The 25,889-nt window shown below is 48.1% G+C and overlaps 1 protein-coding gene across 1 annotated transcript in view; it reads left to right on the top strand.

Moving 5' to 3' along the window:
* Positions 1–1,266: 1,266 nt before the first annotated feature.
* LOC138664116 (zinc finger protein 271-like) overlaps positions 1,267–25,889 on the top strand; it is a 58,509-nt gene continuing 33,886 nt past the window's right edge. The window contains exons 1-3 of the mRNA XM_069750548.1: positions 1,267–1,404; positions 23,833–24,012; positions 24,096–24,219. Coding sequence (XP_069606649.1) covers positions 1,327–1,404; positions 23,833–24,012; positions 24,096–24,219 — 382 coding nt within the window. The 5' untranslated portion in view covers positions 1,267–1,326. The remainder of the gene's footprint in view (positions 1,405–23,832; positions 24,013–24,095; positions 24,220–25,889) is intronic.

The following is a 25,889-nucleotide window of genomic DNA, read 5'->3' as shown; positions in this document are numbered from 1 at the left end:
ATGGTGGAGTCATGCTCGGCTGCAGTCCACGGTACTGCATCTGCTGACCCCAGAGGTCAGGTACACAGACACGGATAGGTCTTGGGCTCCATTCAGACTACTAAGTTATGGATCCTCTATAGCAGAGGTCCCCAACTCCAGTCCTCAAGGCCCACCAACAGGTCATGTTTTCAGGATTTCCTTTGCATTGCACAGGTGATGCAATTATTACCTGGGCAAGACTAAGGCAATCCTGAAAACATGACATGTTGGTGGGCCTTGAGGACTGGAGTTGGGGACCCCTGCTCTATAGAACGGTTACAGTGCGGATACACAGGGGCCTCAGATATCACACATTCAGACACACAGGTCTCAGATACTGATCCAGGGACTGGCCGCACTAGGACAAGGACCAAAGACAAGGTTCAGGACTTTTGGATTCAGGTTTGTCCGCACAATGACCAGGGACTACGGGTTTAGGGCACTGGCCACATCAGTATGAGGGGACCTCACAATTTCACTAGGAGACCACCTCACTCACTCACTAATGATTCATTGCAGTGCTTAACATCACCCTATTGGGGAGGGTGCCTTTTCAACAAGATGCCTCCCAGCTATTGGCTGGGAGCCATCTTGCAGGTGTACTCTTAAACTAAATGCCTCCCAGCTATTGGCTGGAGGCATTTTACTATGTGCGAAACCTGCCCCCTTAAGAACATGGGAGTGAGTACTGTGAGGTGCGGTACGCACATGCGGCGCATTCACCATCTACACACCGGGAAGCCTGGGGGTACACTTCACCTGTGGGAAGGTATACCATCTAGCTGCCATAACATCACCCCAGCGGACTCCTTAAAGCAGTGTCGGTCACCCTGACCTAATACCACAGGTGGCGTCACGAACATTCCCCTTAAAGACCTTTCCCTTTTACACGGACGTCCCAGGGCCACGGACCGGGTCAGCCACCGTGACATCCTCCTGTGAACCGAAGGACCCGGTACCGAGTACCCCACGCTCCACACACAAGCCAGGAAGAAGGGGACACGCTGGGGACCACACCGCTTGGCTGGGGCAGTCAATATGCCAGTGTACCTGCATGGAGGGAGAGGAAACCGGTGTCGCTGCATAGAGGGAAGACCATGAAGAGCCACCTGTAATGGTGTTAGTCTGAACTCTACATTTTAGGTTATTGCTCTCAACTAGCAGCACCAACCCAGTAATTTGTTGTTTTTTTCTATAGTATTTTGTATGATTGTACATAATCTCACCTTCTTTCCATTCAGGTTCCTGATAAATTTTATCTTTTACATTGACATCTACTACAACATCTGCCTTGACCCTTCAAGGATGGATATGGACAGAGACAAGATGGCAGAGAGTATATTACACCTCACCCTGGAGATCCTCTTCCGGCTTACTAGAGAGGTGAGAGATTCTGATGACCTCAAATTACATTGTAATGCACTAAGTTTTAAACAATGTGTTAGTAGCTATGCAATTTTTACAGAAGAGGGAATATAAAACTTTTAGAATAAACAAGCAAGTCTTTCACTAGTTAACGTTCGTGTCCTTTTCACAAAGGTGGTGCGCCCAGTCTTGGGAGTCACCATGTGATTAGTGATGAGTGAATGTACTAGCTGTAAATCATTCAGCTGCCGTGATGAAAACTAAATCTCAGAGCAGTCATAAATACTCGGAGGTCAACCGAGCGTGCTCGGGAAAACCCGAGCAACGAGTACACTCGCTCATCACTACACGTGAGTTCTCACTCAATGCTCTGGCCCTAGCAGGGGTTACCAGGTTTTCCTGCTAGGCCGCAAGTCTCTTCCTTATGTAGTCTATTAAAGCCCATTGAGCCTCCAATGTATCAACCGGCCCACCCCCAACCTGTACTCCTAGTCCCAGCTGAACCCGATACCGTTGATGATAGCTGGAAGTGATGGTCTTGCTCTCTTGCACGTTTCCTTCGCAATCGCAGGTGTGCCTCTCCTGTCGCAGTCTCCATACGGATCTTTTCGGCTTTACCATCGGCAGACGTCTCTCAGGCTCAAGGGGGAGAGGGCTGGGCATCAGCTCTTGACAGACGGAGTTGGGCCTTGGAGACTTAACCAGCGCAGGACGCAGCTTCTGGCTCTGACCAGTGTACACTGTTTTTGGGGATATCTTCTGGGGAATCTGGACCTTGCCAGACAGTGAACAACACCTGGATGGGGTAGACTCCCCGGAGGCGTAGCTAGAGCTTTTGCCGCCCGGGGCTGTTCCCGAGCTTGGCGCCCCCCCCCCCCCCCCCCTTCCCCCAGCAGGAATAAGACCTCAGATGTAGAACTTTAATTGTTTCGCCGGTGAATGTTACCACCACATGATCGGGACTGCAAAAATAAAAAACAAGTTCTGCTTACCTGACCACGCTCCTGCTCTCTCCACGCAGCTGAAGCGTGCACTCGCCGGCGACTGACAATGATGTCAGACGCCGGCGACATGCACACTGGGACTGACGTCAGCTGCCAGCCTCAGATTGGCTGGCGGCTGTTAACTATTGACGTGCGGGCGCGGGCCCGCACGTCAATAGCGTTAAACAGCTGCAGCGCCGGCCGCAGCCCGGTGACCCACCCCCAGGGCTGGCTCCAGGTTTTTGAGGGCCCCGGGCAAAAGAGTCTCAGTGGGTCCCCCCTTTAACACATACCACGATTCATGATGCCCAGATACGGCAGAGAAATCTAGGTATAGTACAATGCCAGATTTCACTTCTAACATGAGTGACAGCTATTGCAAATTCTACAGTGTATATATACAGGATAGGAGAGGTACTGTGCAGTGTATATATACAGGATAGGAGGAGAGGTACTGTGCAGTGTATATATACAGGATAGGAGGAGAGGTACTGTGCAGTGTATAGATACAGGGGAGTGATGGTAGTGTGCAGTGTATATATACAGGGCAGTGGTACTGTGCAGTGTGTATATACAGGGGAGAGGTACTGTGCAGTGTATATATACAGGATAGGAGGAGAGGTACTGTGCAGTGTATATATACAGGGCAGTGGTACAGTGCAGTGTGTATATACAGGGCAGTGGTACTGTGCAGTGTATATATACAGGGCAGTGGTCCTGTGCAGTGTATATATATATACAGGGCAGTGGTACTGTGCAGTGTGTATATACAGGGCAGTGGTACTGTGCAGTGTATATATACAGGGCAGTGGTACTGTGCAGTGTGTATATACAGGGCAGTGGTACTGTGCAGTGTATATATACAGGGCAGTGGTACTGTGCAGTGTGTATATACAGGGCAGTGGTACTGTGCAGTGTATATATACAGGGCAGTGGTACTGTGCAGTGTATATATACAGGGCAGTGGTACTGTGCAGTGTATATATACAGGGCAGTGGTACTGTGCAGTGTATATATACAGGGCAGTGGTACTGTGCAGTGTATATATACAGGGCAGTGGTACTGTGCAGTGTATATATACAGGGCAGTGGTCCTGTGCAGTGTATATATACAGGGCAGTGGTCCTGTGCAGTGTATATATACAGGGCAGTGGTACTGTGCAGTGTACAGTGGGGCAAAAAAGTATTTAGTCAGTCAGCAATAGTGCAAGTTCCACCACTTAAAAAGATGAGAGGCGTCTGTAATTTACATCATAGGTAGACCTCAACTATGGGAGACAAACTGAGAAAAAAAAATCCAGAAAATCACATTGTCTGTTTTTTAACATTTTATTTGCATATTATGGTGGAAAATAAGTATTTGGTCTGAAACAAACAATCAAGATTTCTGGCTCTCACAGACCTGTAACTTCTTCTTTAAGAGTCTCCTCTTTCCTCCACTCATTACCTGTAGTAATGGCACCTGTTTAAACTTGTTATCAGTATAAAAAGACACCTGTGCACACCCTCAAACAGTCTGACTCCAAACTCCACTATGGTGAAGACCAAAGTGCTGTCAAAGGACACCAGAAACAAAATTGTAGCCCTGCACCAGGCTGGGAAGACTGAATCTGCAATAGCCAACCAGCTTGGAGTGAAGAAATCAACAGTGGGAGCAATAATTAGAAAATGGAAGACATACCAGACCACTGATAATCTCCCTCGATCTGGGGCTCCACGCAAAATCCCACCCCGTGGGGTCAGAATGATCACAAGAACGGTGAGCAAAAATCCCAGAACCACGCGGGGGGACCTAGTGAATGAACTGCAGAGAGCTGGGACCAATGTAACAAGGCCTACCATAAGTAACACACTACGCCACCATGGACTCAGATCCTGCAGTGCCAGACGTGTCCCACTGCTTAAGCCAGTACATGTCTGGGCCCGTCTGAAGTTTGCTAGAGTGCATTTGGATGATCCAGAGGAGTTTTGGGAGAATGTCCTATGGTCTGATGAAACCAAACTGGAACTGTTTGGTAGAAACACAACTTGTCGTGTTTGGAGGAAAAAGAATACTGAGTTGCATCCATCAAACACCATACCTACTGTAAAGCATGGTGATGGAAACATCATGCTTTGGGGCTGTTTCTCTGCAAAGGGGCCAGGACGACTGATCCGGGTACATGAAAGATTGAATGGGGCCATGTATCGTGAGATTTTGAGTGCAAACCTCCTTCCATCAGCAAGGGCATTGAAGATGAAACGTGGCTGGGTCTTTCAACATGACAATGATCCAAAGCACACCGCCAGGGCAATGAAGGAGTGGCTTCGTAAGAAGCATTTCAAGGTCCTGGAGTGGCCTAGCCAGTCTCCAGATCTCAACCCTATAGAAAACCTTTGGAGGGAGTTGAAAGTCCGTGTTGCCAAGCGAAAAGCCAAAAACATCACTGCTCTAGAGGAGATCTGCATGGAGGAATGGGCCAACATACCAACAACAGTGTGTGGCAACCTTGTGAAGACTTACAGAAAACGTTTGACCTCTGTCATTGCCAACAAAGGATATATTACAAAGTATTGAGATGAAATTTTGTTTCTGACCAAATACTTATTTTCCACCATAATATGCAAATAAAATGTTAAAAAAACAGACAATGTGATTTTCTGGATTTTTTTTTCTCAGTTTGTCTCCCATAGTTGAGGTCTACCTATGATGTAAATTACAGACGCCTCTCATCTTTTTAAGTGGTGGAACTTGCACTATTGCTGACTGACTAAATACTTTTTTGCCCCACTGTATATATACAGGGGAGTGATGGTACTTTGCAGTGTATATATTTCAGCAGCCGCCCAGGCCCCCAGTACCTGTCCTGTATATATATTATATATACTGTCATACAGGCTGTACAGATACAGTATATACATATACAGGACAGGTGTTGGGGGCCTGGGCGGCTGCTGAAGTATATAATATACAGTATATCAGCTGTGGCCGCCCCAGGTCACCCAGACTGTCAGAATACAAAGATACATCGCACTCACTCAGGGCGGCAAGGAAGGAGCTCCTCCAGAATCTGCATCTGTCCTGATAAGTTCAGCAGCCAGGGAGGGGCGGGCGGGAGAGCAGGAGAACTCTCTTCCCACAAAACAATGTCTCGCTGGCTGCGTTCTTAACCCCGATGTGCCTGCACTGCCTGGCCCTGCACTGACTGAAAAGATGCCCGCCCCCCGCATTGTGCCGCCCGGGGCGGCACGCGCCCCCCCCCCCGCACCCTCCCGCACCCCCCTTCCTACGCCACTGAGACTCCCCACTGAGTCCTGCAACTCTGGTCTCACGTCTGCCCCGCTTCCTTCCCTGTCACCAAATCTCCTCATGTGATATGGAAATTTGGGTTGGATAAATCCACCCGTGTGTGCTGCGGCCGCTCCCAATTATTATCTATGAGCCCTTAAGAATGAATGAGTCTGACACGTGATGACAGCTTGACATTCAATCAAAGACTGGAGATTTATTTCCTGATACATAGTTTTTATAATAGCATATAGAAAGGTGTGGTTTGGGCAGTAAGTTAATTAACATACAATTCAGTTATTGGTTATCTGATATATATGGAATATTGTGATTAATGCACATATGACTGCTGATCATGCAACTAAAATGAAGTTCTCTGCATCTGGGACAAAGTTGAGACAACTCATCATCTGGAGTTCTTCTGCTTTTTGGGTGGAAAACACCGAACAGTCTGTCTGGCTTATATTAGTTTATGTCACCCATTTTAAGCAATTGATTATAAAGTAGCTGTGTAGATAGATATATATTTGCTTTTGTGTAAGTATATGTGATTTAAAGGAATATACATGCAAGTGAGATCTACATGATATAAATATTTCTATCACAAGCCCCCCTTAGATATCACTTGCCCTAAGCCTAGCCTCCTGTCCCAAAGCGTTGCAACTCTTTTGTGCTGCCGGCGATCCGACGCAAACCTAGTGTCTACGCCCTACTCTGTACAGTCTTTCGCAATGAGCGATCAGGAGATCTGTCCCTAAACGGGGGTAGAAACATGCATGGTCTCATATTGGCGACTCTGTGCGATAAGTTCCACATATTCGTCGTCATCAGGATTGGAGGAGCCATCAGGTGGGTGAATCTGAATTCAGATAGGTTCGTCCAGGAGGAGATGCGGCATCAGGTTTGTTGTTTCCTTGACTGTCTTTTCCATCATCAGGATCATTCTGGCTTAGGCGTATCTTCTGGTACGGGAGCCTTCTTGCAGTGCGATGAGTGGATCCAAGTGGGCCTTCCCTCTAGTTTCACAGAGGTTGGTGTCGTCAGCAGCACTTGGAAGGGACCGTCAAATCTGGGGTCAAGCGTTCTCCTCACAAACTTCTTCACCAACAACCAGTCTCCTGGTTTCAGGGAGTGTGAACCGGGTACCGATCCTGGATCTGGTAATGAAGAGAAAACTCGAGAATGGATGTTAGCAAGTTTCTTGGGGAGTTCAATTACATAAGCAGACAAAGTATCATATTGCATTGTCAACTGCTGAGGGAAGAATACCCCTAACCGAGGGCTGGACCCAAACAGAATCTCATGAGGTGACAACTTTTCTGGGCCCCGGGAAGTGTGCCTGACACTAAACAGTGCGATGGGGAGTGTTTCATGCCACGGTTTACGTGTCTCTTGGGCAACTTTTAACATCCTGTTTTTGAGTGTCCCATTCAGTCTTTCCACTTTCCCGCTACTCTGGGGGTGGTAGGGAGTGTGTAGGCCTAAGTCTGACCCTACTGCTGACCAGATCTCCCTTGTGAGGTTTGCTGTGAATGCGGGCCCCTGATCACTCTCTATCACTTCTGGGACCCCGTATCTGCACACGATCTCTGAGAGTAACTTCTTTGCAGTAGTCTTTGCTGACTGATTCCTCACTGGGAAAGCTTCTGGCCATCCTGAAAACACGTCCACGACCACAAGGGCATATTCGAATCCTCCACTTGGCGGCATCTGGATGTGGTCTACCTGGATCCTCTGGAAGGGGTACAGCGGTCTGGCGAGATGATGTGTGGGAACTTTCTCCATTCTTCCAGGGTTGCATTTGCTGCAGGTCAGACAGCTGCTAGTGAACTTGGCTGTTAGGGTGGAGATCCCTGGAGCGAACCAGTAAGCACCAATCAGATCATTCATCTGTGTCTTTGATCTGTGCGTGGGCCCATGTGCCCACTGGACCACCATAGGGTACATGCTTCGGGGTAAACAGGGTTTGTAGTCCATTGAGTATACTCTTCCTTCTTGATGTGTTGCACCCTTCCGCATCCAATTCTCCTTTTCCTCCTTTGGGGCTTGTTCTTGCAACTTCTTGAATAGATCCCAAGACGTCATCTCATCTGGTGTCTTGTCCTCAGTTGCCACGTAGTAGCCGTCCAGCTCTACGACCTCTCCCATTTCTCCATACTGTCTTCCTTTGGCGGCTTCTTTGGCTGCCATATCTGCCATGTTGTTGCCCCGTGCCTCTACTGTGTTCAGTTTTCCATGTGCTTTGACCTTCAGTACTGCCACCATTTTTGGGAGTTGGAGTGCGCTCAGTAGGTTTTTAATAGCGCCATGATGCTTTACGGTTGTTCCGCTTGCTGTGATGAAGTCTCTTGCAGCCCAGATGGGTCCGAAGTCGTGTGCTATGCCATGCGAATACCTTGAATCGGTGTAAATGTTCGCAGTTTTGCCTTCTGCAATCTGGCAAGCCTTCGTCAGCGCTATCAGTTCTGCTTCTTGGGCTGACAGGCTAGGTGGCAGACTCCTGGACCACAGGATTTCTTGATTGCTGGTCACTGCACATCCCGTGTGAAATCTTCCTTCATCTGCAAATCTGGAGCCATCTACATAGAGGATCAACTCTGGGTTGGCCAGTGGCTCTTCTGCCACATTGAGTAGTCCTGCTGTTTCCTGTTGCATGATGCTGAAACAATCATGATCATCTGGTGGGAGCAAATCCAGATCCTTGTGGAAGGTATCATGCAGATTTTGATCTGGAGGGTCCATATCTGTATCCCCCCTTGGGAGTGGGAGTAGAGTGGCTGGATTGAGGACTGTACATCTGGAGATGGTGACGTTGTCAGGCAGTAGTAGCGAGCACTGTAGACGAAGATGTCTTGCTGTGGAGAGATGTTTTGGCTGGGTTTGGTTGAGAATTGCTGAGATGTCATGTGGAGCCAGGATTTCCAGTGCATGTCCAAGAATGATGTCAGTTGTTTTGTCCAGGAGGGCGTGTGCTGCAAATACTGCTCTCATGCAGGAGGGGGCTCCCCTTGCAACTGGATCCAGGCGAGCTGAAAAATAGCCTAGAGGTCTCTGTCTTCCCCCGTGAGTCTGTGTCAGGACTCCAGTAGCATGGCCTTCTTTCTCCATCAGGTAGAGACGGAATGGCTTCTCGTAGTCAGGTAGGCCTAGCGCTGGCGCTGAGACTACTGAGTCTTTTAGCTTCTTGAACGAACTGAAGGCCACATCTGTTAGCAGGAACGGGGTTACGTTAACGCAGTCATACAGAGGTTGCATTAGGACTGAGGCATCAGGGATCCAGGTTCTGCAGTACGATACTAGACCAAGAAAAGCTTGTAGTGCCTTTGGAGATCTTGGGGGAGCCATCCTCTCCACTGTGGTCTTCCGGTCATCTGTCAGGTGTTTAGTCTGGTGAGCAATGCAGTGCCCAAGGAATGTAACTCGCTTCAGACACCACTGGACTTTGTTCTTCGAGACCTTGCAGTGTTGTTTCGCCAGGTAGAGTAGGAGAGACACGGAATGTGCTTTACACGTGTCAAAGTCAACTGCACAAAGGAGTAGATCGTCCACGTATTGTAGCAGGGTCACTTCTGCATGTTCTGTGATCCAGTTGGCGAGAACTGTGGACATTGCTTTGGTGAATTGCGAGGGGCTGTTCTGGGCCCCCTGGGGCATCACCGCCCATGTGTACTGTGCCCCCTGATGCGTGAAGGCAAACAGGAACTGGTCGTCTGGATGGAGGGGAACACTGAAGAAAGCATTTGCCAGGTCGATCACCGTGAACACTGTTGCTGTGGAAGGCACATTTGAGAGCAGGGTGTGTGGATTTGGCACAATTGGAGTTTCAAATACTGTAGCGTCATTCACCGCTCTTAGGTCATGTACCATTCTGAACTTGGCTGGCTCTCCTTTTACAGTCTTTTTCTTGACGGGGAAAAGCGGGGTATTGCAAGGAGATGTGCAGGGGACAACGACCCCCATTTCCAGGAACACCTTCAATTGGTCGGAGACGGCTTGACTCTGTGCGATGGACAAGGGATACTGGGCCTTACGAGGATATGGAGTACCTGGCTTGAGTGATACCCGCACCGGGGCAACTTGAAGTTTTCCCACATCTTGGGGTCCCTTAGACCATAGACTTTCTGGTACTACGTCCAGTACCTCCTTGGGTAGGCCTTCATGGGTTGTTTGAGGTTCCTGTAAGGCTGCCAGCATGACTGACTCTTCCTGGGTCAGAGGTGAAGAAAGGGTCACGGTCCCATCTTCCTGGAACACTATGGTTGCTTTTAGTTTCTGTAGAAGGTCTGCCCCCAGTAGGTTGAGTGGGCAGGTTCTTGACACCACAAACTGGGACAGGATAGAGTGTCCTGGCTGAGTGCACACGCTCAGAGGCTTTGTAAGCTGAGAATTTCTGACTTGACCGTCGATGCCTACGCAAGACACAGAGGATTCTGATAGGCAGGTAGGGTCAGGGAGTTCCACATGTCTCATCACACTTCTGGCTGCACCAGTGTCCACAAGAAAAGACCTGACAACGCCATCCACTTTCAGGGTAATTTGACGGGTTGGTCCTGCTGAAGGGGTTTTGCATGTCAGGAGCGTGGTGTCTTGCGGACCTGGCTTGCCCCTGTCCTATGGATGGGGCGCTTCACTGTCCACCTTGTCTGCTCCTCGGCTTGCTCCTCTGGGCAGGGTCTTGGGTTGTGATGGAGCTCTGCACCGGCTCTGGTAATGACCCAATTTGCCGCAGTTGAAACATCTGACGTTCCTTCTGTCTCGGTATTGCGGTGGCTCTTCAGAGTCTATGGCCGCCATAAGGGGTGTTGTCTTCCGCACTCCTGGTTGGGACTCAATCCCTTTGGCTACGGTGAGCAGGGTGTCCATTGCTATTGACCTGTACTCGGGCCTAGCCACTATCAGTGGCTTCTTGATTGGTTCTCTGAGTCCATGCACAAAGGCCTGTGCCAACATCTGCCTGTGTATCTGATCATGAATGGTGAAGCCCAGGTCCTGGAAAACCTGCATTACTCTGCCATGAAACTTCTCCACAGTCTCTGTCTTCTCCTGACTCATGTCATGTAAGCTGAGGGCCTGTCCGGCCAGCCTGCCTTTGGCCCACTCTCTGAGTTGTTCAATCAGCTTCGGCCCTGACTCCCAGGCATGTACGTCTAAGTCTGCTGAAAGCTTGAAGTGCTCTTTCATGATTGGCCAGAAGGCATCACCTGCCTTTATCTCCATCACTGCCCACAGATCATTCCAGGTGGCTGCATATGTGCGCTGGTTCTGCTGTATTCTTCTGTAGAATGGCATGGGGTGCATCTCTGGATCTGGAAGATTGTTGAGGATGCTGGTCACCTGACTTGGGGTGAAGTGCACATAGTGTAATGGTGGTGCTTCTATCTGCCCCTGTCTCCTAGGTGCCCGTGGGTTTTTCTTTCTAGTACTGGGTAGCATGTATGAAGTCCCCTCTTCATCCTCATCAGAGGAATAGTTATGATAGGGTGCACTGGGGTCATGCAGTGGCTGATAAGCGGTCTTGGATATTGTCTTTTTGTGAGAGGATGTGTTCCCACCCTGCTGAGGCTGTGGAGGATTATAGTTCCATTGTGGTGTGAATGTTGGCTGCTCTGACCGGGGATACTGATCACCATCTGATGCCTGTCTCTCCCCCCCTGTCCCCGGACCTGAGCTGCCTGCTGCCGGGTTTGCCTGGGGGAAGCCTGCTGCGGCTTGGGGGGTGCCTTCTACTGGGGGATCTCCACCTTCCTCCCCCGATACCATGACTGTCAGAGGCTGGGCTGTATTGGGAACATAGAATGTGCCTTGTGCTGTGAGCACTGGATACAGAGACACCACACTGCCTGGACTCAGCACCTGCCTGACAGGCAGTAGATCAGGAGAAGGAGAGTGTGGCCCAGAAAGCGGAGATGAAAGGTGGGAGGGAGCAACTGAGTGAGGAAAAGATGGGTGATTCAGAGGAGGGGGAGAGTGCTTCAGAGAGAGAGAGAGGAGGAGATGAAAAGTGTGAAGGAGGTGGGTGTAGTGTAGGAGGAGGAGGTGAAGAAGAAAAAGGGTGAGGAAGAGAAAGAGGAGGAGAAAGAGGTGGAGATGAAAGAGGAGGAGGAGAGGGCAGTGCAGAAGGCGGAGAGGAAAAAGATGAAGGAGAAAGACAAGGAGAGAATTCCTTCTCCTTTGATGCAGCCCGTGCCAGCATTGTCAGAGTAACAGTGCCATCTCCCTGTACCAAGTTTGGGCGCGGCGCACCACATGCTGAGCAAGTCTCCCTGTACAATGGATTCTGCTGGGTGCAGACTGCACACACCCAATATTTTTCATCCCCATATGGGGGAGGTGCTGATGGTTTAACACCTTTCCCTACTTTGTACACATAAAAATCACTTCCTGACTCCTTCACATATCTTTCAGTACCACCTAAACAATGTAAGCTCTGCTGCTACTGTATACCACGTATCAGCATTGAGCAATGTAACATCAGCTAACTTCCCTTATTTTCCTTTCTACGTCATGCCATTCTGCAGCTTGAATTCTGCCGTTCTTATGGATTTCACATACTTTCATGAGCTGCCTGTAATTCTTCACATATCTGACACCTTCATGCTCCGCTACTATTTGAGGAGCCGTTTTCTCATCAGGAAGCAAAAGGCTCTCCTGTTGCTTGGCCAAATTATTCCCCATTGCAAAAAGAGAAATAAAAAACAACAATAAAAATCTCAAGTAGGTAAGTAGGTAAGTATATAAAAACAAGAAAAATAGAAGAAAAAGGGAGCTTTCAAAAAAATTGATGCAAGATGTTGAAATCAAAACGTAAAAGAACCATAAAAAAAACTGGGTACACGATCCAAGACTCAGGATCTTCACAGAGAAGGAAGAAAAATAAATAAATAAAAAAAACCCTTTTAAACAAAAAAATGAAGAGGCAGAAAAGAGAAGAAATTTTGAAAAACTTAAGTCTAAAAACTTAAAAAATGCAACAAAAAACAGAAAATAAAATAAAATTAAAAACGGCTTCTCTTCTCCCCCCTCCTTTTTTTTTTTTTCTGTACGCTGCGCTCAAATGCAGTCAGACACACACTTCCCCTTTTTATCAGCAGCTGCTGTTATACCAAAAATCATGTATGTCACAAAAAAAATGATAGATATCATTTAGTTTCACCTCTTCAAATAACTGTTATACCATAACCAGATATATGCAAAAACAGAAAATTTAGCCACAAAAAGAATAGGAAAAAAAGACAAAAAAACGGTTGTGACCGTGTGATTTACAATGCATATATTTCTCCTAACTGCATGGAGGAGGGGAAGTTCTAAATAGAGAACAGACGGGGAGAGTGAAGAAAAAAAAACTTCTTTTTCAATTCTATGTAGTCAAGCAACAATACATGACATTAACAGACAAAGAACATTGACATCCAGGAGATTCGACACCCTCTTTATTATTTTGTGACACGTGCAAGAAGCGCTGGGAAAACAGACTACTGCCAATCGCACTGAGCACACCTATGCCCGGGCCACCTGAGTGAGAAACACAACAGGTGGGATTTCTACCACCCCGGTCCAAGCTATCTAACTAGATAGTCGGCACTACGGGAATCTGCAGTAGCCCTCTAAGTTACCACTACCCGTGCCTGGAGCCTGGGGTCAACTGCCCCGGGATTAACTATCCCTCCTATGCACGGGAATCCTGCAATAACTTATCGAGCGATTTGACCTCCTGCGGTCTGTTACCCAGCAACCACAAACAGTCACTGTTCCTTTCTTCTCCCGGATGTTACACAAACACAGAACATATACACGGCACACAGCAGACACCTTGGCTTATATCCCAGGGTTTAGGTTCAGGCTCGGACTTTTTACACTACCTGGGAATGCGGTGGTGACCACACCTGACCGGCTAAAGGTACAGACCCGGACTGGGCACAGGGGACATTCAGGTAAGATGATAGAATTTTCTTACCTTACTCTGATGGAGCTGCAGTCTCCGTCCCGTGGGCCAAGGCCGTGGCCCGCACCCTCGTCTGTGCGGTCAGCCGGATCACCTCCTGTGATATCTTCGTCCGGCCTCACGGGGGCGCCACTTGATATGGAAATTTGGGTTGGATAAATCTACCCGTGTGTGCTGCGGCCGCTCCCAATTATTATTTATGAGCCCTTAAGAATGAATGAGTCTGACACGTGATGACAGCTTGACATTCAATCAAAGACTGGAGATTTATTTCCTGATACATAGTTTTTATAATAGCATATAGAAAGGTGTGGTTTGGGCAGTTAGTTAATTAACATACAATTCAGTTATTGGTTATCTGATATATATGGAATATTGTGATTAATGCACATATGACTGCTGATCATGCAACTAAAATGAAGTTCTCTGCATCTGGGACAAAGTTGAGACGACTCATCAGCACTTAATACATCTGGAGTTCTTCTGCTTTTTGGGTGGAAAACACCGAACAGTCTGTCTGGCTTATATTAGTTTATGTCAGCCATTTTAAGCAATTGATTATAAAGTAGCTGTGTAGATAGATATATATTTGCTTTTGTGTAAGTATATGTGATTTAAAGGAATATACATGCAAGTGAGATCTACATGATATAAATATTTCTATCACACATGGATGAGTGCACAGAGCTTTTATAGCAGGGAAGTCTTTCCTGTGGGTCACCTGATTCAGTCCAGCACATGAGGTCACTCCCCTTGCAAACCTACAAGCTAAGGCTACTTTCACACTAGCGTGTGACGGATGTTGCAATGCCTCGTTTTGGTGAAATAACGCGTCCTGCAAATGTGCCTGGAGTGTGCGTTTTTTTCTCCATTCATTTGTATTACCGATGCATTGCGACATATGGCCACACATCGCATCCGTCGTGTGACCGTCGGCACAAAAAAAGTTGCATGTAACTTTTTTTGTGCGTCAAGTCCGCCATTTCCGACCGCGCATGTGCGGTCGGAACTCCGCCCCCTCCTCCCCGGACATTACAATGGGGCAGCGGATGCGTTGTAAAACTGCATCTGCTGCCCACGTTGTGCTAATCAGTCACACTGTACGTCGGGCCGACAGTTTGCAACGGCCAGTACCGACGGACTAGTGTGAAAGTAGCCTTACTTTATTTCCACTTGATTTCAGCTGGCCAGCAGATGGCAATATCTCCTCATCAATGGCACCTCCTGCAAAAATCCTCCAGATATGTCATGGCTTCTTGTTACATTCCTGCCCCCTTTTTGCTCACTAGTCCTCAGGCGAGAGTTGAAATTTCCCTACAGGTATGCCAAGTTCGGCCAACAGCTGAATGCATTCCTTGGTCTTCTGCTGTATGTGGGACCAGACAATTAGGGGGAATTCCAGCGTTGGCTAGCTCAGTCCAGCTGAGCTCTTCCTATAGAGGCGCGTCTGGAATACTTGGAGACTCAGCCACTGGAGCTGGCAAATAGACTCCAAGTTAGTTTTCTCTAACACTTGAGAGCGGCAACGGCATCTCCGGAGTACTCATTGACCCTGCAAGCCTTTCTCCCTCTTCCTCTAAGACTTCACTTAGCATGACCTCAGCTAATTCTGTTGAGGGCCCTGCCTCATTATGGCCTTCTGCTGCAGAAGAGCAGTGTCATATTTCTGTGCAACACCCGAGGTGCCACGGCGTCATCTCCCTCAGGAAAAACCTTGTAGACTGAGTTATTCGGGTGAATTTTCCTCACTACCACTCAGTAGGGTACCGCCTCCCAGTGATGATGCAGCTTGTTCCCGGGTCATTTGGCCTGCACCAATACACAGTCCCCTGGCTGAAGGAAGTTGTCCTTTTGACACTGGAGATTGACTTGAATGTTCCACTTCCCGAAACTTCTGCTCAACCAGGTTCTCGATTTGTCAATTCCTTAGATACAATACAGTTCATCCATCACTTGCCCCTGGAAGCACGCCCCTTGGCTTTGGCTGTCTGATCCAGCGTCGGAGTCACCACTGCAAACATGGTGAAGTGATCAGTCATAACCAAGCAATATCCGTAGCCATTGTATGAAGTTCCGATCATCAGGACTTCCAAAGGCGCATAGGTTCGGATATCCTAAATAGGAGCCCTCTGTTCCGAGGTTTGTTCAGCTCACACCGATTACATATTTGGGAAACTCCTTTGACCTTCTGCCACAATTAAGGCCAGTACACCAGTCGTTGCAACCACTGAAAGGTCTTCTCTACACCGAAGTGGACACCCCTCTCATAAGCTTCTTTAGCCAGCTGCATTATCAGCACTTCTGGAGCCACTACTTTCCAGGTAACATCGAATTCTCAAGGTAGTTGAATCTTTCGGCACAGCAGGCTATCTTTCAGGAAGAGCCTTTCCTACTGGCCGAAGATCTGCAGGATACTTGGGGTCAAAGCAGCCCTAGCTTCCTGTTCAGGCCTTTGCACCAGGGCAACCCACTTCCTCAGTCTTGCCAGCTCTAGATCGGACTGTTGCAGGTGTATCCACTCGTCCCTTGAGCGACCAAGAATTTGGGTGAGTCTGGGCTCTTCTCTAGACTCCTGAGTGGTTACTACAGCCGCAGAGAACTGCTTAAAATCCGGGATCTCTTCACTCTCAAGCTCTTCATCTAAGTCTTTTTTTGGTCCCGCTTGGGTGATTCGGGACATGGCATCTGCATGCGTATTCTGGGACCGATAGGAGATCTTGTACTGATATTTAGACATCCTTGAGAGCCACCACTGTTCTAGAGCTCCCAGCTTTGCATTTTCTAGATGGGCCAGGGGGTTCTTGTCCATCCACATGTGTATTTCTGACCCCGACAAATACTGAGCAAACTTCTCAGTCATGGCCCATACTAGCACCAGAAACTTTAGTTTGAGTGAACTGTAATTGTCCAGATCCTCTGTGTCTCTGTGACCTACTAGCATACGTGATCACCCACTCTCTTCCTCATTGTACCTGAGCCAATAGTACCCCTAGTCCTTAAAGGCTTCAATTGGTGTACAGTGCGAAGGGCTGCAAGAAGTCAGGGTAGGCCAAGATTGGGGCATCTGTCAATGTCATCTTCAATGCCTGAAATGCTAACTCTTGTTATGGGCCCCATTGAATGGGTTGACGTTTGGCTCCCCCAGCTGTGCCTGGAACAACTCATTGAGTGGTACAGCAATCTTTGCGAAGTCCCTTAACAAACTGCGGTAGTATCCAGCCTAGCACTAGGAACGCTCACAGTTTTCTAAGGTCGGTAGGGGTGGACTCCTTCAGTACCGCAGCCACCTTCTTTGTGGTAGGGTAAACTTCCTCACTAGGCACGATGTGTCTCAGGTGTTCAATTTTTCACTTGAATAGGTGACACTTCTGGGGCTTTATTTTTAATCCTTGTCTTTGAAGCCGCTCCAGCACTTGCTCCAGCTGGTGAAGATATTTTTCAAACGTGGCGGAGTAGATGATTATGCCATCCAGATAGATCAAAGTGGCTTCAAAGTTCAGGTCTGCCAAGCATCTTTCCATCAACCGCTGAAAGGTTTCTGGTGCATTCTACAGTCTGAAAGGCATCCGGTTGAACTCGAACACGCCCGTAGGGAGGACAAGGGCTGTTTTCTGGCAGTCCTTCTCAGCCACCGGGACTTGCCAGTAGCCGCTGGCTAAATCAAGTGAGGAAAAATATTTGGCTTTTCCTAACGCAGATAGGGACTCCTCAGTTCTGGACAAGGGATAGCAGTCCTGTACAGTACACGCACTCAGCCTCCTATAGTCCACAGAGAAACTCACGCAGGATACTAACTTTTTTCTGAACACGATGGGGGGCCGCCCAGGGACTCTGGCTCTTGCAGATCACGTTATTGCGCAGTATGTGGGCCAACAGTTCTTTCACCTCCTGGTACATCTGAGGTGGGACCTGCTGATGCCTCTCTCAAATGGGAGCAGTTGTTCCTGTAGGGATCTCATGAGAAAAAGCAGGGGTGCACCCAAAGTCATCTTCATGCTGTGCAAACATCTCTCGATATCGCTGTAATATCTGTTCAAACTGCCAAACTTACCTCGAGGAAAACTCATTGAGTTTGTCCTCCATCTGATCCAAGAGGTGAAGTCCAGCCAGTGGCTCGCTTTGGCTTTCCTGACTATCAAGCGACACCGCTCTGGTCCATGGGTCTCTTCCCACAGGTGTCAGTCCTATAGCATCAGGTCTGGGGAGATCTTCCGCCATTATATAAACTTGAGCCACTTCTTGTTTGGGCATCAACTGTAGAATTGCTACACTTACGTTTTTACAGTGCACAGGTATTTGTCCCTGTCGCACGGTGGCCAGGGTGCGGGCAACCAATAATCCGGAGATCTCTTCTTCTCCCTCAATAGGCTCAATATGGATGTCCACACTCTCTAAGGATACATGGGCCAGTACTGGCATAGTGAGTACAGTCTGTCCCACTGGCAGTGTCACTGTGGCTTCAGACGATATCAATTCTTTGCCAAGATACTGGGAGGCAGTGGGTAACTTCTGAATTTCGCTGACTCACACTAGTTGCTAGAACACCTTTTTTACTTGCTGAGTCATGGGTGGAACGGGTCCATCTGTTTTTATCAGGGCCCTTGGCTAAGAATTGTCCCACCTCTTTTTGCACATTCATACCCAGGGTTACAATGGGTCCTCTGCCTCTTGACCCCTTTGTCAACATTATTCCTTTTCGGCCCAGATCCTTCCCGCACATCCGAACAAACACCCACACTACTCCTGCTACCGGGATAGGCAGTTAATTAGCTGCCACCAGTCGGATGGTGTGTTCTGTTCGGGAGCAAGCAACTTTGCAAAAATCACTCTGGAAATATGGCTCAGGCATTCTGGTCACCTGAGACCCCGTGTCAATGAAGCGGTGAATGCTTTGCCCATTGAATTCAGCCCAGGTAATTTGCCTCTCGGAGACAATATCCTCAGAATTCTCTCTTCCACCCTCTGAGGCTCGAAACCCCATGGTATGCTCCACGACCGTGGGGCGCATTACACCGTGTTCCAAATTATTATGCAAATTGGATTTACGTGTCATAAAGATTTAATTGTTTTGTTTTTCAAATAAACTCATGGAAGGTATTGTGTCTCGGGGCTCAATGGATGACTCAAATCAATCTTAAACACATGTGATAATTAGTTTTCCAGGTGATTCTAATTAAAGGAAATCTACTTAAAAATGATGTTCCATATTATTAAGCAGGCCACAGTTTTCAAGCAGTATGGGAATTAAAAAGGATCTCTCTGCTGCCGAAAAGCGTCAAATAGTGCAATACCTTGGTCAAGGGATGAAAACATTAGATATTTCCTAAAAACTTAAGCGTGATCATTATACTGTTAAGAGATTTGTGTCTGATTCTGAGCACAGACGTGTTTGTGCTCATAAAGGCAGAATGAGGAAGGTTTCTGCCAGGCAAGTTCATCGGATTAAGAGAGCAGCTGCTAAAAAGCCATTACAAACCAGCAAACAGTTATTTGAAGCTGCTGGTGCCTCTGGAGTCCCTCGAACCTCAAGGTGCAGGATCCTTCAAAGGCTTGCTGTGGTGCATAAACCTACTATTCCGCCACCCCTAAACAGTGTTCACAAGCAGAAACGGTTGCAGTGGGCCCAGACATACATGAAGACTAATTTTCAAACAGTCTTGTTTACTGATGAGTGTTGAGCAACCCTGGATGGTCCAGATAGATGGAGTAGTGGATCGATGGTGGATGGGCACCATGTCCCAACAAGGCTGCGGCATTAGCAAGGAGGTGGAGGAGTCATGTTTTGGGCCGGAATCATGGGGAAACAGCTGTTATGGCCCTTTAAGGTTCCTGAAGGTGTGAAAATGACCTCTCTAAAGTTTATAGAGTTTCTGACTGACAACTTTCTTCCATGGTATAAAAAGCAGAAACGTGTTTTGAAGAGCAAAATCATCTTTATGCATGACAATACACCATCTCATGCTGCAAAGAATACCTCTGAGTCATTGGCTGCTATGGGCATAAAAGGAGATAAACTCATGGTGTGGCCACCATCTTCCCCTGACCTCAACCCTATAGAGAACCTTTGGAGTATCATCAATCAAAAGATCTATGAGGGCGGGAGGCAGTTGACATCAAAACAGCAGCTCTGGGAGGCTATTCTGACTTCATGCAAAGAAATACAAGCTGAAACTCTCCAAAAACTCTCAAGTTCAGTGGATGCAAGAATTGTGAAGGTGATATCAAAGAAGGGGTCCTATGTTAACATGTAACTTGGCCTGTTTGGATGTTTTGGAGCTAAATAGCTTTTTTGTTCAGTGAATGTGACCTCCTAATGCTGCAAATTCAACAAATGAGCATTTTCAGTTCTTTAAAACATATCAAATGTTTAGAAATTCTACTGTGCCTACTAATTTGGAACAGTGCATTTTGAGTTTTTATTCACTTTGGAGATTATACTGTTATCATTGGGAAGTTTCTTCAATAAAATTCAATATATACTCTAACGGGTGATGACTTTTATCAGACTGACTGTCATTTGCACCGACCATTTAGGAAAATCCGAGAAAAATATCATTTGCATAATAATTTGGAACACGGTGTAGTTAGGCTAAGTTCACATTTGCGTTGTGCGGTGCTGCGTCAGCGAAGCAACGCACAACGCATGCAAAAACGCATGCACAACGCAGCGTTTTGTGATGCATGCGTTCATTTTTGCATGATTTTTGGCGCAGAAAAAAACTGCATCATGTAGCATCCTCTGCGCCCTGACAGTTGCGCCAAAATGACGCATGTGCCACAAAACGCAAGACAACGCATGTCCATGCGCCCCCCATGTTAAATATAGGGGTGCATGACGCTGCCCCGCACAACGCTAATGTGAACGTAGCCTTAGCTGGCGCCCCCGTCTCCACCTTTCTCAATTCGGACAGTGTTTTGAAATGTGCCCCCTTCCACCTCAGGTCCAACACTCTCACTCGCGTTCCGCTGATGGGCTACGTACGTGACATGTTGTGATCCATAAGGAGCAACTTTCCCACTCTGACCTCCTCTCACGTGAGTTCGGGTGATCAGCTGGAGGATTGGCAGCAAGGTTCCCCTTGATGCTGCACAGCTCACATCGAATGTCACACATATCTTGATGTATCTCCCGCACCCAGTCGGGCTTAGTACATGTTGACTCGGGTGACCACTTCTTCATGACTCAGGACAGTGGCGATGAGAACAGGGGTCTCTCTCTCTGAGACTGTAACTTTGACCCCTTGCCTCAAGGAAATCCAAACCGGGATTCAGATATGAGCTCTCCTTTAATATCTGCTTCAAAGAGGAGTCCTTTGGTCTAGCAACGAGTTGGTCCCGCATCACTCGTCCAAGAGACCCAGTCCTAGGTGCCTGTCTTGTGTCTTCTTGGTCATATGAGTCGTCTGTTCCTGCAATGCATTAAGACACTGAGCTATGGTCTCACTTTCCCCTTGGACCCGCTGGAACAACCGCATGCGAAGGTGCCTTAAGTCCATGGTGTCACCATGCTTATCCTCCAAGATTTTTATCTTTTCCACAGTGTCCCTAGGTGGGCAATACATAACCATCTGCTAGGCCTCCTCATCAATGGTCAGGAGGGTTAACTTGGCCTGAATGAAAAAGGTCAGGGAATCCATACGTAGCATACTTTTCAGCATCTCTGCCCAGTCCCACAGCAATGCGCTGCTCCCTGTGAACTTCGGAAGGTTGCTGACCATAGCCCCCAAGGTTATGCCGGCCTTGGTCACAGAGTGATCCGCCATCTCTGTATCTGAATGTTGCATCCTGCCAAATATGCCAAAAGTAATACGGGTGTCTGGATGCAACAAGCAGAGATCACGAAGTGGAAACAGCCAAGGGTTGATATAATGCTATCTATATACAACAGTAACTTTTAAACAATTAGTGTTAGTAGCTATGCAATTTAACAGTAGAGGGAATAACAAAAGGTTTAGAATAAAGAAGAAAATCTTTCACTAGTTAACGTTAGTGTCCTTTTTACAATGGTGGTGCGCCCAATCTTGGGAGTCACCAGTGAGTTCTCACTCAAAGGTTCTAGCAGGGGTCACCGGGTTTTCCCGCTAGGGAAGTCTCTTCCTAAAATAGTATATTAAATCCCATTGAGCCTCTAACGCACCAACCGGCCCCCTTCCAACCTGTAATCCTAGTCCCAGCCGACCCCCTTACTGTTTGATAGCTGGAAGTGACGGCCCTGCTCACTTGCGCCATTCCTCCTCAATCGCATGCGTGCCTATTCTGTTGCAGTCTCCACATGGGTCTTCTCGGCTTGACCATTAACGGAAGTCTCTCAGGCTCAAGGCGGAGAGGACAGGGCATCAGCTCTTGATGGACATAGTCGGGCCTCGGAGATTTGACCAGCGCAGGGAGCAGCTTCTGGCTCTGACCAGTGTAAGCCGTTCTTGGTGATATCTTCTGGGAAATCCAGACATTGTCAGACAGTTACCGACATCTGGGTGGCATATACTCCCCCCTGAGGCCTGCCACGCTGGTCTTAATGGTGTCTCTGGAGCACATCTGCTCATATCCCTTCCCTGGTGCCAAATATTATTATTATTATTATTATAATACATTTTTATAGCACCATTTATTCCATGGCGCTTTACATGTGAACGGGGTAAATATAGACAAGTACAATAAACATGAGTAAAACAAGGCACACACAAGTACAGGAGGAGGGAGGACCTTGCCCGCGAGGGCTCACAGTCTATAGGGGATGGGTGAGGATACACTAGGAGAGGGTAGAGCTGGTCATGTGGCGTTTCAGTAGACTGGGGATCACTGCAGGTTGTAGGCTTGTCGGAAGAGGTGGGTCTTCAGGTTCCTTTTGAAGGTTTCCGTGGTGGGCGAAAGCCTTATGTATTGAGGTAGAGAGTTCCAGGGTATAGGGGAAACACGAGAGAAGTCTTGGATGTGGTTGTGGGAGGAAGAGATGAGAGAGGAGTAGAGAAGGAGATCATGAGACGATCGAAGGTTGCGTGTAGGTAGGTACCGGGAGACCATGTCACAGATGTATGGAGGAGTCAGGTTGTGAATGGCTTTGTATGTCATTGTTAGTGTTTTGAACTGTAGCCTCTGGGCAATAGGAAGCCATTGAAGGGCCTGGCAGAGAGGAGAGGCTGGGGAGTGACGGGGAGACAGGTGGATTAGTCGGGCAGCAGAGTTTAGGATGGATTGGAGTGGTGCCACAGTGCTAGAGGGGAGGCCAGAGAGTAGGAGGTGGCAGTAGTCGAGGCAGGAGATAAGGGCATGTACTAGTGTTTTTGTGGTTTCATGGTCAAGGAATGCACGGATCCGGGAAATGTTTTTGAGATGGAATCAGCAAGAGGAGGCAAGGGCTTGGATATGTGGCTTGAACAGGGAGGGTAGAGTCAAGGATCACCCCGAGGCACCGAGTGTGTGGAACTGAGGAAAGTGTGCAGCCACTGACATTGATGGATAGGTCGGGTGGAGGAGTAGAGTGAGGTGGGGGAAAGATGATGAATTTTGTTTTGTCCATGTTCACTTTTAGAAAACGAGCAGAAGAGAAGGATGAAATAGCAGACAGACATTGTGGGATTTTGGTCAGTAAAGAAGTGAGGTTGGGTCCAGTTAGGTAGATCTGTGTGTCATCAGCGAAGAGATGATATTGTAAACAGTGCGATTCTAAGGGCTGTCCCAGGCCGAAGGTGTAGAGGGAAAAGAGTAGGGGTCCTAGAACTAGATGAGGAGGTGGTGTGGGAGAGGGAGACACTGAATGTCCGGTCAGTTAGATATGATGAGATCCAGGGTAGGACCAAATCTGTGATGCCAAAAGATGAGAGAATCTGTAACAGGAGGGAGTGGTCCACAGTGTCGAAGGCAGAAGACAGGTCCAGGAGGAGGAGGACAGAGTAGTGTCGCTTGCTCTTGGCGGTTAGTAGGTCATTTTTTCACTTTATCCTCGTGGATTGGCGCGCAGGGCTTTTATATATTTGGGAAGTCTTTCCTGTAGGTCACCTGATCCAGTCAAGCACACAAGGTCACTCCCCCTGCAAACTTTCCAGCATACTTTGGTACCACTTGATTTTGGCTAGCCAGCAGATGGCAGCCTCTTCTCATCAGTGGCACCTCCTGCAAGAGTTCTCCACATATTTCATGGCTTCGTTTCACAACATCATTATTATCTATGGGAATAACAGATGGACAGAACTGGAGATGTGAGGACTCTGGAAATGTCTGTTTTTGTGATTTATTAATATGTCTCTCCTTAACCAGGATTACACAGTAGTGAAGAAGACCTCTAGTGAGTGTTGTCAGGACCCTGTGTCTGAGGGATTTGAAAGACCCCTGAGCTCAATCACGGGGCCTCCACCTCACCCCCTGAAACATGAGGGCATCAATGACCAGAAGATCCTAGAACTTCTCTACAAGATGATTGAGCTGCTGACTGGAGAGGTGACACTGCTGGGAATGCTGGGACATTATACAGTAACGCTATGAAGGGATTGGGTGGATGACGATATTATTGTATGTGTCAGGTTCCTATAAGGTTTCAGGATGTCTCCATCTATTTCTCCATGGAGGAGTGGGAGCATTTAGAAGGACACAAAGCTCTGTACAAGGACGTCATGATGGAGGTTCCCTGGCCCCTCACATCGCCAGGTAATAGACAGGACTAAATAATATATAAAAATAAAGATTATTATTATTAGCACCAACATATTCCACACCGCTTTACAGTTTAAGGCTGTGCGCCTACGTTCAGGATTTTTAGCATTTTTTTTATCGTTTTTCCGATTCGAAAACGCTAAAAGAATAGCTTACATTAAGCATCCCATTATTAGAATGCAATCCGCAATTTTTATGTCCATGCTGTGTTTTTTTTCCGCAAAAAAAAAAAATTACGTAAAAAACGCAGCATGTTCATTAATTTTGCGGAAAATCTCCGGATTTGCCACTATATAATATAGTAGTGGGAAGCTGCAGAAAATATGCAAAAAAAACGTGAAAAAAACAAGCCGATTTCCTGTGAAAGTAGTTCGGTTTTGTTCAGGAAAATTCTGCTAACATTCTACAACGTGGGCACATAGCCTAACAGTTTCAAAACACAAGTCATAAGTAACAACGTTAACAATACAATCATTAAAGCAAAATAAGACAACCCTGCTTGTGAGAGCTTACAATCTACAATGAGGTGGGGGAGATACAAAGTACAGGTGTGTATTTACAATGATATATATATACTAGCTATTGAACCCGTTCTACGCCCGGGTGGCGAGCATTTATATTGGTATATGGTCTCCATCCTGGTATGTGCTGCTCCATCCTGCGTCCCCATCCTGTCATGTGCTGCACCCATCCTGCGTCCCCATCCTGTCATGTGCTGCTCCATCCTGCGTCCCCATCCTGTCATGTGCTGCACCCATCCTGCGTCCCCATCCTGTCATGTGCTGCACCCATCCTGCGTCCCCATCCTGTCATGTGCTGCACCCATCCTGCGTCCCCATCCTTTCATGTGCTGCACCCATCCTGCGCCCCCATCCTGTCATGTGCTGCACCCATCCTGCGTCCCCATCCTGCGTCCCCATCCTGTCATGTGCTGCACCCATCCTGCGTCCCCATCCTGTCATGCGCTGCACCCATCCTGCGTCCCCATCCTGTCATGTGCTGCACCCATCCTGCACCCCCATCCTGTCATGTGCTGCACCCATCCTGCATCCCCATCCTGGTATGTGCTGCACCCATCCTGCGTCCCCATCCTGCGTCCCCATCCTGTCATGTGCTGCACCCATCCTGCGTCCCCATCCTGTCATGTGCTGCACCCATCCTGCGTCCCCATCCTGTCATGTGCTGCACCCATCCGGGGGCTTGAGCAGGCGGGGACACCGGCGCGCTGTGGGGGTCAGGTGCCGGTATCGCCGCCAGCTCAGGCCCCCCAGCACTTATTATATTCACCTGTCCTCCGTTCCACCGCTGGGCGCCGCCATCTTCCCGGTCTCCTGGCTGTGACTGCTCAGTCAGAGGGCGGCACCGGCGCGCATTAAGCGCGTCATCGCGCCCTCTGAACTGAAGGTCACAGGCCGAAGACCGGGAAGATGGCGGCACTCAGCGGTGGAACGGGACAGGTGAATATGGCCGATACTCACCCTCCTGGCTGTCCCTGCTTCTCTGTTGGAGATCGCGGTGTGCATTCAGTGTGAACGCATACCGCGATCTCCCGGGAGCGTCACTCTGTGAGGCCTAGACTGCGCCGGCGCTTGCGCCAGCGCAGTCTATAAAGGCTTCGGACAGAGTGACGCTCCCAGCGTTATATTATAGATATACAATGATGG

This window comes from Ranitomeya imitator, chromosome 2 (genome assembly GCF_032444005.1).
Source record: "Ranitomeya imitator isolate aRanImi1 chromosome 2, aRanImi1.pri, whole genome shotgun sequence".
NCBI lineage: Eukaryota > Metazoa > Chordata > Amphibia > Anura > Dendrobatidae > Ranitomeya > Ranitomeya imitator.
The sequence above is the reverse complement of the archived record's forward strand: the minus strand, read 5'-3'. Positions and strand labels throughout refer to the sequence as shown.